At 42.2% G+C, this 15399-nt stretch overlaps 1 protein-coding gene across 4 annotated transcripts in view; it reads left to right on the top strand.

Moving 5' to 3' along the window:
* Positions 1–15399, top strand: part of DEAF1 (DEAF1 transcription factor) — a 97123-nt gene that overhangs the window by 45418 nt on the left and 36306 nt on the right. For 3 of the 4 annotated variants that reach the window (XM_033928527.1, XM_033928526.1, XM_033928528.1), the window contains 2 exons: positions 11649–11788; positions 13379–13444. In XM_033928527.1, the coding sequence (XP_033784418.1) occupies positions 11649–11788; positions 13379–13444 (206 nt within the window). Of the gene's footprint in view, positions 1–7113; positions 7261–11648; positions 11789–13378; positions 13445–15399 lie in introns of all 4 variants that reach the window. The other variant, XM_033928524.1, reaches the window with a different exon arrangement.

Here is a 15399-nt window from a genome sequence, read left to right as displayed (position 1 = left end):
AAAATGTGGCCCTGCAAAGGGTTGGAGTTGGAGACCACTGATCTAGCCCAATATCCCGTCTTCAAGGTGGCTAATAATCCAGATTTACAAGTGCCTGGTAAAACCCCAAAAAGTAGGAACATTCCATTCTACTGATCCCAGAGCAAGCAATGGCTTTCCCATGTCTGTCTCAATAGCACACTATGGACTTTTCCTCCAGGAACTTGTCCAAACCTTTTTAAAACCAGCTACTTAAACCATTCTTACCACATCCTCTGGCAACGTGTTCCAGAGCATAACTATTCTCCTGAGTGAAAAAATATTTCCTCCTATTGGTTTTAAAAGTATCTCCCTGTAACTTCGAGTGTCCCCTAGTCTTTGTAATTTTTGATGGAGTAAAAAAATCAATCCACTTGTACCCCACTCTATACCACTCAGAATTTTGTTGACTTCAATCATATCTTCCCTCAGCCATCTCTTTTCCAAGCTGAAGAGCTATAACCTCTTTAGTCTTTCTTATATGCGCATCAAAAAACATTGAGCCAATATTAACTTCTAGAAGAGGATTCAATGGAAAATATGTTCTCCGAGTCCTTTCTTCGTGTCATATAATATCAATATCTAAATAAGTTGGAGAAAAAATCTATAAACTTAATTCACAATTTAAACAATATAAATAATAAACTGTGTTTGTAAATCATTAAAAATGATTTTAAGAGTGCTCAGTGTGATATCTTATTCAAAACCAGCAGATTATAAGAATGAAGATATATGATCTTTACATCATTGCACTCACCTCCCTACCAGCCCTAAACATCTTGTAGAATATAATAATATAGATGTATACATCTTCTATTATAAGTTTGCTTGAACAGTTTATATTCTACAAGATGTTTAGGGCTGGTAGGGAGGTGAGTGCAATGATGTAAAGATCATATATCTTCATTCTTATAATCTGCTGGTTTTGAATAAGATATCACACTGAGCACTCTTAAAATCATTTTTAATGATTTACAAACACAGTTTATTATTCAAATTCACTTTATTAGTTATATATAATATCAATATTCAATTTCAGACAATATTGTAAAGCCCAATTCTCAATATCATGTAAGTATGAATGTGGATGAAGAATAGATCAGATCAAGATGAGTAATATCATCTGCATAAGTAAACAAGTTGTCTGTAAGTTTTGTAGAGTCTGTCCATAGGAACTCACCAGGATATTAAAATACAGGGTGCCCACAAAAACACCTTGATTTTAAATGGTTGCCAAAATTTATTGGAATATTCTTTCACCTTTGAGGTTACAGTTTCATATCGTATCCGTTGATTACATACACTCGATGTGCGCTCCACCTGTTACTGGCAAACATCAATGCGATAATCGAGCTCGGACCAGACTCTCCGAAGCGTATCCGGCATGATCGCGTATATAGCTTCAGTAATGCATTTCTGTAGATCATCCATAGTTGCGGGTAGTGGAGGTACATACACTCTGTCTTTTTACGTACCCCCAAATGAAAAAGTCAAACAGTAATGTCCGTTGATCTCAGGGACCACTTGAGGAACACCTGGTCATTTTGTCGCAGTGCATTGTCTGAAGGTTTCACTTCTGCACCAATTGCAGCTTATAAGGGTGAAAGTATAAGCAATTGTGTAAGATCTTGCTAACTGTGCTTTTTGGGACTTGAATTTGCTGTCATCTTATTTATAAACATATTCCAATAAGTTTTGATTTTGTAACCATTTAAAATCAAAGCGTGTTTTTGTGGGCACCCTGTATAGTTACATAATAGATGACGGCAGATAAAAGACATGTATGGTTCATTCATTTTATTTATCCATAATGACCGACGCTACTCAAGGGACCTAAACTGCTAACCACCAATCATGTACTCGCTTACAACACTAAAACCTTAGTACAATTATGTTATGTTCTGTTAGTCCAGTGAATGCTGTCCTAAATCTATATTATGCCATGTAATATCTTCTACAAATGCTGCAAATTCTTCTAAGCTACATCTGCCAAAAATGTCTTTCAATAATTTTGTCCTTCTATACTGTGAATGTACCTTTGTAACCCGTTCTGGGCCCCTTTGGGAGGATGGGCTAAATTAATGAATAAATAAAATAAAATGTTATTACTTCATGCTTATTTCTGCATCTACTTTCATAGGCTCTGTAGATTACAAAAAGATTTCTAATTGGTTAAACAGGAGCTACAAAATAAATAATATAAATATCGTACAACAAGCTACATTAATTCTTCCAAAATACATATTTTTGAAAGAAGAAAGTTTTAAGTGCTTTGTAGAAGAATTGATAGCCAATTACTACTAAGTGTGTTCATTTCATGTTTATCCAATGTTAGTAAGAATTTCCCACCAAATAAGGGGGTCATTTTGCTACTGTTGGTTTTGCATTTTTGTGTAATGCGGTGTTGTATCGCCGCCAGTAATATGATACTTGAAGAGAGGAATATATATATGCATTGTAACCAGCACTAGAGCGTAGCAATGGGACTCCTCAGTGCCCCTAGTGGTTACAGCTAAAAACTGCACCGGCGTGTAACCCAGTATGGAGTCACCCTGCAAACAATGTAAATTATATTCAAAGAAAAGAAAAACCCATCCACAAAGTTTCAGGGTTTAGTTTTCACAGGTAATTTAATGTCAGAATGAAAACAGAATGGCAAAATAAAAAAAAAAAAAAAACAAACCCAACAACCCAATGTAACTTGCAAAACCCAAAGAAGGAAATAAACCCAAAGGGAAAACTCTGGGTAAGTTCTGGATTTCCGCTCCCAATACAAACAATCTTCTCTGTGGTTCTACTCTCCACAGAGCTTCTTTTTAATAAAGGTTTCCAAAAGCCTGCTCCTAGCAGGTTCCAATAAAGTTCAGTTCCCTGCTATGTATGATGCACCAAATAAATACTCTCTGCAAAAAAGAAAGCCTCCAGCTTAACATAAAGCAGAGCTGGGTCTAGGGGAGTGCCTCAAGTTTGCCTGCAAAAGTACAAAAATGGCTTTCAAAATCCCTCCCAGTTGTTGGCAAACTTCTCCCCACTAAAGCACTCCCAGCTTCTTAACAAAAGCTCTCAGGGACCAGCTCTCCTTGCAGCTCCATTGGCATCTCCTGGTCTGCTTCCAGCAACTCTGAAGTGGGTCCAGCCTCTTCCATTTCCATCGGGTTGTAGGTATTACCTGTGCTTGAGCTAGGAAGCTCTTCTTTAGGGAAAGACCTGAGCTTCCTCCCTAATCTGCCTAGTAGCTTGCTGACATCCACTGGCTTTTCAAGAGGGGAGCCACGCCCTGCTCTAGTTGAGCCTGCTCTCACCTGGCCTTCTCTCTGGCTCCCCCGGTGGACATTAGAGCAATAGTCTTCCTCCCTATTCCTAGGACTAGGTTTTAAATCTATGTTCCTAGCCCTGCTATGTGGATGGTAATGATTGTGCAGGGTTTCCTCTTCCCCCCATTCTGGGTCAGTGGCATCCTCAAGCGGGGCAGATTGGTACTGGGAGCTAGCCTTGGCAATCCCCTTTTTGGGTTTCTTGGAACCCTTTCTTCCAGCTTTCCTAGAGACCTTGGCAGGCCCGGAGCCTGACTGGTCACAGAATGAAGTAGATGTTAATTTGGGGAATGGAGCTACCTGCTCTGTGTAAGATTTAAGAACAGATACTCAAAGCATTTAAAGACTAACTTTTTTGTTTAAAGATGCTTTTGCAGCCTAAGTAAAGATACTACCCTTAGTATTAGTTTTTCCAGGTTTCTCTCTTTTTTACTTTATCCCTCCCTCTTGATTTGTTCCTTTCCCATGTCCTTTTATTTTTTTTTAAACTTCCCTTTTGCATCCAATGCAGTCTTTTCTATGTTTTTAATAGTCTGTGTTAGTTTCCCTTTATATTTATACTTTTGTAAAACTTTTATTAAACCGCTTAGATTTTCAATAGGCGCTATATCAAACTACATTGTAAATGACAGCAGATAAAGTCCTGAACAGTCCATCAAGTCTGCCCATTAGTTACATGCATTATAAATTCATAATTCTTGTACAATCCGCACACTGTTCCTGGACTAGTGCTCTCCCCTCTTATCTCAGGTCTGCCTCCCAGGAAGCAGGTGCATTCCTACAAGCCGTAGGAGCTAGTTTTTCTACTCGTGTTTATTTTTCTTTAAAATTAATCAGTCTTTTTGTTTGTGATTCAAAGAGGTTCCCTGCAGGTGCAGCTCTGGCTGTGGGAGATCACAGACTTTGGGGAAAGTCTGTTTCCAGGGGGTTGGCTGCCTGACAGTGCACCCTCTGGACAGCCTACACTCTCGGATCGGGGCTCAGGGACCGTTCCCTTGGGAGTTGGTTCACCCCAGGTTCATCTGCTAGTAGGTTTGAGTGCAGGCTGCGTGACTCCATGGAGGTGTGTCCTAAATCTAGGCCGACTGCTCTCCTCCACTAGGTCAAGCGCATGGTATGTCCTCGCTGGCCATGGGGGTTTTTCCCCTTCTCAAGACATGGTAAAACCAGAGGACATAATTTGAGGTTGAGGGGTAGTAGATTCAAAGGCAATGTTAGGAAATTTTACTTTACAAAGAGGGTGGTGGATGCCTGGAATGTGCTCCCGAGAGAGGTGGTGGAGAGTAAAACTGTGACTGAGTTCAAAGAAGTGTGGGATGAACACAGAGGATTTAGAATCAGAAAATAATATTAAAAATTGAACTAAGGCCAGTACTGGGCAGACTTACACGGTCTGTGTCTGTATATGGCCATTTGGTGGAGGATGGGCTGGAGTGGCCATTTGGTCTGTGTCTGTATATGGCCAATTCCATTTGATGGAGGATGGGCTGGGGAGGGCTTCAATGGCTGGGAGGGTGTAGATGGGCTGGAGTAGGTTTTAATGGAGATTTCGTCAGTAGGAACCCAAGCTTTGGATTCTTGCCCAGAAATAGCTAAGAAGAAAAAATTTAAATTGAATCAGGTTGGGCAGACTGGATGGACCATGCAGGTCTTTATCTGCCGTCATCTACTATGTTACTATGTATTATGCGCAGTCTTCCTGAGGTGTCACCAGCTGTTGTGCCAGCAGTTGGCGCAGATGACCTGGATGCCCAGACCATGCCTTTGCTTATGTTGGCTGGCACTACTACTGTGGAGGATGCTGCAATGCTCGCATATCTCCAGGATTAGTATCCAGGTAGGAACCCAAACCAGAGTGAGGGTCCCACAGTGCAGAGATTTTTTACACCCACGAACCTGGTTGATCTGATCTCTGAGTCCCTCCAGGAGTTGAAATTGGGGGTTAGTCGGTCTGCTGCCGCAGCATGCGCTTATAAGTAGCAAAACATTGCAGTCTGCCACCTTCTCTGGTTGTCCAGATATAGTCAAGATACTTCCAGATACCTGGGTGCTGCCTGAGGGTCCCTAAAATGCACCAGAGCAATGTCCGGGCTCTACCCAATGGCAGATGCCTTTAACCATCATTTTGCATCTCCGAAAGTTGATTCTTCCGTGGTGCAGGTTACTAAGCGCACTTCTCTCCCCTCAGGACCGCAGAGTGGATTTCATCCTCAAGCGCCTTTTTGATTCAGTGACTGACGGGCTCAAGGTGGCGGTCGGTTCCTCCTTTGTGGCTAGAGCTTGTTATTTGAACACTATTGTGATCCAGGATCTCGTCTTCCTGATTTCAGAGGTGGATTACAACATCTTCCAGGTCTTTAGCAAGCTGTCGGCATGTAGGATGTTGTGGATCTGGCAGTGGTCTGGTGACTCATCCTCTAAGGTGACCTTGAGTAGATTGTCTTTCAGAGGGCAATTGCTGTTTGGCAAAGGTTTGGATGACCTCATGGCTAGTGTACAGGACCACAAACCCAAGTCCTTTCCAGATACCAGGCCCCGACTCTCTAGGGGGTTGGGGTACCCTAGTTTTCATCGCCTCAGATGTTCCCCCTAAGTACTTTGTGGGCTTCTTAGGGCAGCATTCTTCTCAGTCCATAAAACCAGAGGTTCAGTGGTTCCCGATGCTAGCCATCAACTGGAAGCCATTTGACAGCGGCCTTTAAGACACAATTCTGATGCCAGGCCTCTGGATGCTCCTCTGCACATTGAGGGCAGCTCTTGGTCTTTCTGGCAGAATGGCAGGTCATCAGAGGCCATAGTCCCAAAGTTGCTGGACATTGCAGCCATAGAACCTTTCTGGTGCAAGAGTCAAGTTCCGGGAGTTACTTGATATACTTAAATTGTGCCAAAGAGAGTCTCCGAAGATTGGAGGCTGATCCTGGATCTGAAAGCAGTCAATGCAACCCTAAATGTTCTGCATTGCAGGACACCAGGGATACCCTGTAAGCATGGTGACTGCATTAGAGGAAGGGGTAGGGGGACTGGGCCCCAAAGAGAGAAGGGAGAAGCTGCTACTTGTTGTGCTTGTGGCCCACTTGGAGAGGAGAGTGGGTCTGCTCTTGTTGGGAGGGGGATGTTAGTGCCAGCAGGGGCTGTTTGTATCAGGAGAGGTTGGTAATGGGGAGGTTTGAAGATTTTATTTCATTTATATTTTTACAGATATCTTCAAGTAAGCTTGTACAGTAATTAGATTGGACTTCATCTACATTAAGTTTAAAATAAATATAAACAATCAAGGAATATCTTATCAGTTAAGTCCAGTCAAAATTCAGTCCTCAAATATATGAAGATTCAATGAAGAAAAGAACAGGAAAAGTAAAAGAAACAACAATTATAAAGTACAGCAGGTTGAGGATTTTTTATTTATTTATTTGGATGATCACATTGGGATGGGGTGATTTTAGAAAGCTGCTACCATATAGGTGTGGTGAGGGAAAGTAAACTTTTCTCCATGTTGAGTTTTTGAAAATCTCTTTCCCTATGGACATGGAGGAGCTCAACTGTGCAGCCTCTTTTCAATAGTCTGGGAATTCCACACATCCTGATTTGAGCATTGGAATTCCCTTCCTCACGTCCTCTCCCAAACGACACTCTAGATTTTAAATTTATAGGAAACAATTTGAAAAAATAACATTAAAAAAAAATAAGGAATATAATAAGTAAGGAATAGCAAAAAGTGAAACTTGTATCATACATCACCGGGTGCTCCGAGGTTCACTGTTCTCTTTTTATTAATCTGAAGGCTCACAGACTACATCAACTCCGCTATCTCCTGGACCAGAGAAAGAAGGAACAAAGTATAATTGGGACCAGACTGTCTATGAGAATGAGCTCCCTGTGAGATGCAGGAATGTGAGTGGGATTCTATATAAGAACAGGCTGGGCTCAGGTAAGAAACTGAGTAGGAGAAACAACAACAAAGGCTGTCCAGGCAAAATTCTGTTAAGTGGTAATGCACAAGATAAACAAGAAGAATCATTAAATAGATGTCTTCTGTTATGTTGATGTTCTTCCAGCTGTCACTCTGAATAAAGAGCAGTGTAGAGAAAATGAGAGAAACTGATATACCTGTACTTGGAACAAGAAAATACTGAGCAATTAAGACCAAAAGAATGAACTCGTCAGAAGTGTACTTAAATTCATCACTCTCTGAGGTTCACAGGCTAATTGATTAGGACGCCAGAAAATATACCCGCTCCTTTACAAGAACATAAGAATTACCGCTGCTGGGTCAGACCAGTGGTCCATCGTACCCAGCAGCCCGCTCCCGCAGCGGCCCCTAGCTCTAACTGAGTCTAGCCTTACCTGCGTAAGTTCTGGTCTAGCAGGAACTTGTCTAACTTTGTCTGGAGGGTGATTTCCCTTATAACAGCCTCCGGAAGAGCGTTCCAGTTTTCCACCACTCTCTGGGTGAAGAAGAACTTCCTTACGTTTGTACAGAATCTGTCCCCTTTTAGCTTTAGAGAGTGCCCTCTCATTCTCCCTACCTTGGAGAGGGTGAACAACCTGTCTTTATCTACTAAGTCTATTCCCTTCAGTACCTTGAATATTTCGATCATGTCTCCTCTCCGTCTCCTCTTTTCAAGGGAGAAGAGGCCCAGTTTCTCTAATCTCTCGCTGTACGGCAACTCCTCCAGCCCCTTTACCATTTTAGTTGCTCTTCTCTGGACCCTTTCGAGTAGTACCGTGTCCTTCTTCAAGTACGGCGACCAGTGCTGCACGCAGTATTCCAAGTGGGGCTGCACCATGGCTTGGTACAGCGGCATGATAACCTTCTTTGATCTGTTCATGATCCCCTTCTTAATCATTCCAAGCATTCTGTTCACCCTTTTTGCCGCCGCTGCGCATTGCGTGGACAGCTTCATCGACTTGTCGGACAGAACTCCCAAGTCTCTTTCCTGGGGGGTCTCTCCGAGTACTGCATCAGACATTCTGTATTCGTGTACAATATTTTTGTTACCGACATGCATCACCTTACACTTATCCACGTTAAACTTCATTTGCCATGTCGCAGCCCATTCTCGAGAGTGTTTATGTCCTATTGCAGGTCATCGCAATCCTCCTGCATCTTCACTACTCTGAATAACTTTGTATAGTCTGCAAATCTAATCACCTCACTCATCGTTCCAATTTCCAGGACGTTTATAAATATGTTGAAGAGCACGGGCCCAAGCACTGAACCCTGCGGCACTCCACTGGTGACGCTCTTCCAGTCCTAGTATTGTCCATTTACCACCACTCTCTGTTTTATATTCACCAATCAGTTTTTGATCCACATGAGTATTTCACCCTCAATCCCTTGGCTCGCAATTTTTCAAAGTAGTCGTTCATGTGGGACCTTGTCAAGTTTCAAGTTTATTAGGTTTTTATATACCGCCTATCAAGGTTATCTAAGCGGTTTTACAATCAGGTACTCAAGCATTTTCGCCTTCTGAAAATCCAGATATACAATGTCGACCAGGTCACCTTTGTTTATCTGCCTTTTGACTCCCTCGAAGAAGTGCAGCAAGTTCATCACGCAAGATCTTCCTTTGCTGAAGCTGTGCTGGCTGGTCCTCATCAGATTGTGTCCGTCAAGGTGGTCAACGATGCAGTCTTTTATCAGCACCTCTACCATCTTTCCCGGTACCAAGGACAGACTCACCAGCCTGTAGTTTCCCAGATCTCCTCTCAAACCTTTCTTGAAGATCGGCGTAACATTCGCCACTTTCCAGTCTTCCTCAAATTTGATCGACGGATTGGTTATTAGTTGAAGCAGTTCAGCTATAATCCCTTTCAGTTCCTTGATTACCCTTGGATGGATGCCATCTGGTCCAGGGGATTTATCATTTTTAAGCCTGTCAATCTGCCTGCATATCTCTTCTAGATTGACTGTCAACCCAGTCAGTCTCCCGTCTTTGTTTCCTAGGTATAGTCTGTCAGCTTCTGGTATGTTGCATATATCCTCTTCTGTAAACACAGATGCAAAAAATGTGTTCAGTTTGTCGGAGATGGCTTTGTCCTCTTTCAACACTCCCTTTATTCCATGGTCGTCCAACGGCCCCACCGCTTCCTTCGTGGGTTGTTTTCCCTTAATGTATCAAAAGAAAGGCTTGAAGTTTTTCACCTCACGCAAGCGCTTTCCTGCATCTGTACACAGTATAAAAGAATAAATTTATTATTATTATAATTCCTTTTAGATTTTGTTTGCTTAATACCTTGCCTGTAGGACTGGTCTCCCTATTAAGCAGCGTGCCTGGAGCATTTATCCTATGGTCCACTAGGGGCGCTATCAGCCTAATCAGGGCCCAGTGGCCACAGTATCATAAATGAAGATATAGTTTTTGATTTGTCACGTTTTGTGTCGATACTATGCTCTTTCTGTTTAGGGATCCTTTGCATTTATCTCCTGCATTTTTGAACTCCATCACTGTTTTTGCATCCACCACCCTCTCTGTGAAGTAGTATTTCCTCCCAAAAACTGAGACAAGTAAAGGTCAAAAACATTGTGTATATTTGTATGTTAACTGTATTTTTTGCTCCATAAGGGACACTTTTTTTTCCACCGAAAAGTGGGTGGAAATGTTGGTGTGTCTTATACAGCAAAGATACAAATTTTTTACCCCCCCCCCCCCCCCCCCATCGTAGTACCTTTTTACATGGCTGTCGGACAGACGCCAGAAGGTGGTGGTTAATGGAAGTCGCTAAGAGGAAGGAAAGGTGAGTAGTGGAGTCCCTCAGGGTTCGGTGCTGGGGCTGATCCTGTTCAATATGTTTGTGAGTGACATTGCCGAAGGGTTAGAAGGAAAAGTTTGCCCTTTTGCGGATGATACCAAGATTTGTAACAGAGTAGACACCGAAGAGGGATTAGAAAATATGAAAAAGGATCTACAAAAGTTAGAGGAATGGTCTGTCTGGCAACTAAAATTCAATGCAAAGAAATGCAGAATAATGCATTTGGGGGATTAATAATCGGAAGGAACTATATATGCTGGGAGGTGAGAGGCCGATATGCATGGATGGGAAGAGGGACCTTGGTGTGATAGTGTCCGAAGATCTAAAGGTGAAAAAACTGTGTGACAAGGCAGTGGCTGCTGCCAGAAGGATGCTAAGCTGTATAAAGAGAAGTATAACCAGTAGGTGTTGATGCCCCTGTACAGGTTGTTGGTGAGGCTCCACTTGGAGTATTGTGTTCAGTTTTGGAGACCGTATCTGGCAAAGGACATACAAAGACTTGAAGCGGTCCAGAGAAGGGTGACAAAAATGATAGGAGGTTTGTGCTTAAAGTCGTATGAGGAGTGACTGGAAGCCCTGAATATGTGTACCCTAGAGGAAAGGGGGGACAGGGGAGATATGATTCAGACGTTCAGATTCTTGAAGGGTATTAAAGTAGAACAAAATCTTTTCCAGAGAAAGGAAAATGGTAAAACCAGAGGACATAATTTGAGGTTGAGGGGTGGTAGATTCAAGAGCAATGTTAGGAAATTCTACTTTACGGAGGGGGGTGGTGGATGCCTGGAATGCGCTCCCGAGAGAGCTGGTGGAGAGGAACATGGTGACAGAGTTCAAATAAGTGTGGGATGAACACAGAGGATCTAAAATCAGAAAATAATAGTAAATATTGAACTAAGGCCAGTACTGGGCAGACTTGCACAGTATGTGTCTGTATATGGCCATTTGGGGGAGGATGGGCTGGAGAGGGCTTCAATGGCTGGGAGGATGTAGATGGGCTGGAGTAGGTTTTGACAGAGATTTCGGCAGTTGGAACCCAAGCACAGTACCGGGTAGAGCTTTGGATTCTTGCCCAGAAATAGCTAAGAAGAAAAAATTAAATTGGATCAGGTTGGGCAGACTGGATGGACCATTCGGGTCTTTATCTGCCGTCATCTACTATGTTACTATGCTATAGCCTAGTGGTGTATTGGCCGGCAGAGCAAGCTTTCCACACTCCTGCCTGAGCCGGCGCTGCTTCCTGAATGGCTGCAGTCAGTTCTCACTGAAGAGTGTGGCAACTATATCCTTTATATCTTTGTTTCACGTGAGGAGAACAGCTGTTATACTCCACAAAATTGGGAACAGTGACGAGGCAGTGACGAGATTCTTTAATCTAAATTTGGAAACCCTACTAAAGAAAGCTAGTAATGTGCCTTGATAGATGCAGCATAGTGAGCTGGATACTTCCTGTTGTGAAATTATCCAAAAAACATCATTTTCATTGAGATTCTTTTTACTTCCATAATTACAGCAAGACAAAATCTGTGCATTAAATTGATGCCTGACTTTCTTGCTGTCTTTCAGGAGGCCGTGGTCGGTGTGTGAGACATACAGAAAACTGGTACACTCCCACAGAATTTGAAGCTATGGCTGGAAGGGCCAGTAGTAAAGATTGGAAAAGAAGCATTCGTTATGCAGGACGGCCCTTACAGTGCCTCATTCAGGTGAGACTTCATAGACAGGCCTTTGCTTGCTTTTGGGGGTAGGAAAGGAGAGGAAGGGTTCCTTGTACTGATGTTCTAATCATTTGTATTTTCTGAAGCTCTTAATTTACAATTTTGTCTCCAAATCAAGTGTGCTACTCATGAGCTGAAGTAGCAGAAAGCCACATCTCACTAGTCTAATACATCCAAATTATCAGTATTGTGGCCACTGGGCCCTGTTTAGGCTGATAGCGCCCCTAGTGGACCTACTCTGCGCGCGCTGCTCAATAGGGAGACCAGCCCTACAGGCAAAGCATCAAGCATACAAAACCAAAAATCTTGAAACCAGTCACAAACACAATAACATGTCTCCAAACTTTGCAGGATTCTGGTTCAGGATTTTTATTCCATAACAGTTCAAAACAGAATGGCAAAGATACAAAAACTTATAGCAAAAATCCTGGTTAATATTTTCCACAGTTCAGCATTTACAAATGTCACTATGCCCTATCAGTTTCAGCACAGCCTACAGAAACTAGGCCCAGGCCTTACTCTGGCCCTTAAATCAGGCCTGCTCCGAATGGTGCTCCAGTCCAGCAAATTAACTCAATACCATTCACAGTTTGGCTTTTCAAAATATCAAAATAAGAAAATGTCCAGGAAGCCTTCAGCAATATCTCCTTTGAGCTTGCAAAACTACCCTAGGGTTCTCCTGCTTCCAGCTGGGAATCCTCTTCCACACCAGTACATGTGGCACCATCATCTCTGCCATCTTTGCTGAGGTCTGATAAATCTGCCTTGGATCTGGAAAAGGCAAGTGTTTGAAGCTCACGGTTTGCTATTGGGAAGCCATCCAAAATAGATACTTCCATCACCAATGTGCCCTCAGATTGCAGAACTGCTGCTCGATTTGCTGAAGGCTACCTCTATTAGTTGAACTGTTGTATTCAGAGATCTCAGAGCTCTGGCAAGACATGGCCATTTTAGCAGGTCTCGTCACTTCTTCCCCTTGAACTTTTGATTTCCAAGTGCAGCACCATTTTTTAATGTCTCTGAAATGCCTCAGAGATATCTTATGCATAACAAGCAAGCATTTTAAAGTAAAAAAGATGTTTTAAAATGAGAGGTCATAATATGAGACTAGAAATTAGGATTCTCAGGAGTAAAAGGAATATTTCTGCATAGAAAGAGGGAACCCATAAAACAGAGGTGATGAAGCCAAAAAAATTAACTTGAAGGAAGCTAAAAGGCAACTTGAAGGAAGATAAAACGAGCTCAAGCAAGATTTGCAGTATTGTAATGGGGGAGGGGGAAGGGATTGGGACTTGTATACCACCTCATTGTAGTTATACAACCACACTCAAAGCAGTTTACATACTAAAAATATTTTCCTTATCTGTCCTGGTGGGCTCACAATGTACCTGGGGCAATGGGGGGGGGGGGGGGATTAAGTGACTTGCCCAGGGTCACAGTGAGCAACACAGGGTTTGAACTCACAACCTCAGGATGCTTAGGCTGTAGCTCTAACCACTACATCACACTCTCCATACAATCTTTTTGTTTTCATATTACAAACTTCTGTGTTCCAAATGAGTTTTATTCTGGTTTCAGGATGGCATTCTGAATCCTCATGCTGCTTCCTGCACTTGTGCTGCTTGCTGTGATGACATGACCTTGGTAAGTTGCTTATTTACAATTTACAAACATTAATTTAAATTTCTGTGCTAGAAGCTTTTGTGATGAACTGTCATTTCATATATCCCAAATTTGGTCCAGAGCATGGAACAATTTCACTTCATTATGAATGTGATCATTTTCTTCCATACGTGGACATAATGTAGTTGGCATAATGGGAAGAAAACATTTTTAGAAAGCCCAGTCTTGAAAATATGAAGAGGAAGGTTTACAAATATTATTTACATCATATTTTATATATATTATTTTCCTCTTGCAGTTTTCACCTGTTTGCATTTGATAAATTTAAATCTTTTTGCCATTTCGGTATAAGCTTCTGTTATTGGATTCTGGTCCTTGAAATTGGTTAATTTATAAGATGCTACCTGCTTCTTTTCAGTTTTGTTACACAGACAGCGGAAAGCTTTTTTTGTTTTGGGGGGGGCCTGCAAGCTCTGCCACCAGACCACGCCCCATAATAGTACTAATTGTAATACAATTTTTTCCATTCATTTTTCATATATACACACAATATAATCTTATTAACAATATATAATGGTTAACCACAAAATTAAACTACACAAAGCACACTGTATGTTTCTCAACATTCATTCCTACCAGAATACCTGGCTTTGGTCACACATGCAGAACACAGATAACCCCTATACAAATACAGGGCCACAAACTAAAAGAACTAATATAGACAAACAAAACCCTAAGATACAAGACCAAAGAGAAATAGAAACAAATGCATTTCTTCCTGAATAGTGCAAAATATAGACAGCAGATGTTATTTCTCAAAACTGACACAATTCAATCACTAAATTTAAAATAAAATAATTACCCCTACCTTTGATGCCTGGTGATTTTTGTTTTCAAACCATCTTTCCCAGTCTCTGGCTGCACATCCTTCTGTCTGTGCTCTTAACTGTGTATCCATGGCCACCTTATCCATTTGCTGTTTTTCTCTCCTTCACTTTCTGCCATACATCCGTCTTTAGTAATACCGGAGCACTGCCCCAAAAAATTACCTAAATAAAGCTATACATATGTAAAGATCAGCTCATAGACATGGAAGGGCTTTTTCAGAAGGTTAAAAACCCCTATTTTTGCCATCTCACCACCCAATCATTGCTGAATCTCAGGAACTGGTTGAGTGGAAGGCGACAGAGGATAGTGATCAATGGAGATCACTCTGAGGAAAGGGATGTTACCAGTGGTGTGGCTCAAGGTTCTATTCTTGGGCCTGTTCTTTTTAACATCATCTTAATTCTAAGGCAACCCTCAGTAAGCTGCCCTTTAAGGGGCAATTACTGTTCGATAAAGATATGGATGATTTTATGGCTTCTGTTCAGGACTGTAAACATAAATCCTTGCCAGACAGCAGGCCCTGGTCCTATAAGGAACAGGGGTGTTCTAATTTTAATTCCTCCAGGCGATATCATCAATACTCTGGAGGTCCTTCGCGTCAGAGATTTTATCAGACAATCAAACCGTGGTTTGGTGGAGCTAGCAGTCTGCAGTGTTTGGGAGCTTGCCCTACTTCCACATTAAAGAAGCAGTTATGACACCAGGCTCTCGCCTGACCCTACACAGATCGGAGGGAGGCTCTTGGCATTCCTAGACGGGTACAAACTCGAGGTTTGCAGACCTCTTCAAGAATTTTTTCTGAACTATCCAGCGGGAAGACAACAAAGCAGCCAAGGTCAGAGTCACTGTCCAGAGATTGTTGGACATAGCAGCCATAGAGCCCGTTCAAGTCCAACTTGGGCTGTGGCAGATACTCAATATACTTCATCATGCCAAAGAGAGGCTCCGAAGACTGGAGACCAATCCTGGATCTCAAAGCAGTCAATGTGACCCTCTAAAGTTCCCCATTTCAGAATGGAAACGGTGGTCTGTGATTGCCTCAGTAGCACCAGTGGAATTTCTGGCCTCTTTGGGTTTTATGGAGGCCT

This window comes from Geotrypetes seraphini, chromosome 19 (assembly GCF_902459505.1).
Source record: "Geotrypetes seraphini chromosome 19, aGeoSer1.1, whole genome shotgun sequence".
Lineage (NCBI taxonomy): Eukaryota > Metazoa > Chordata > Amphibia > Gymnophiona > Dermophiidae > Geotrypetes > Geotrypetes seraphini.
The sequence above is the reverse complement of the archived record's forward strand: the minus strand, read 5'-3'. Positions and strand labels throughout refer to the sequence as shown.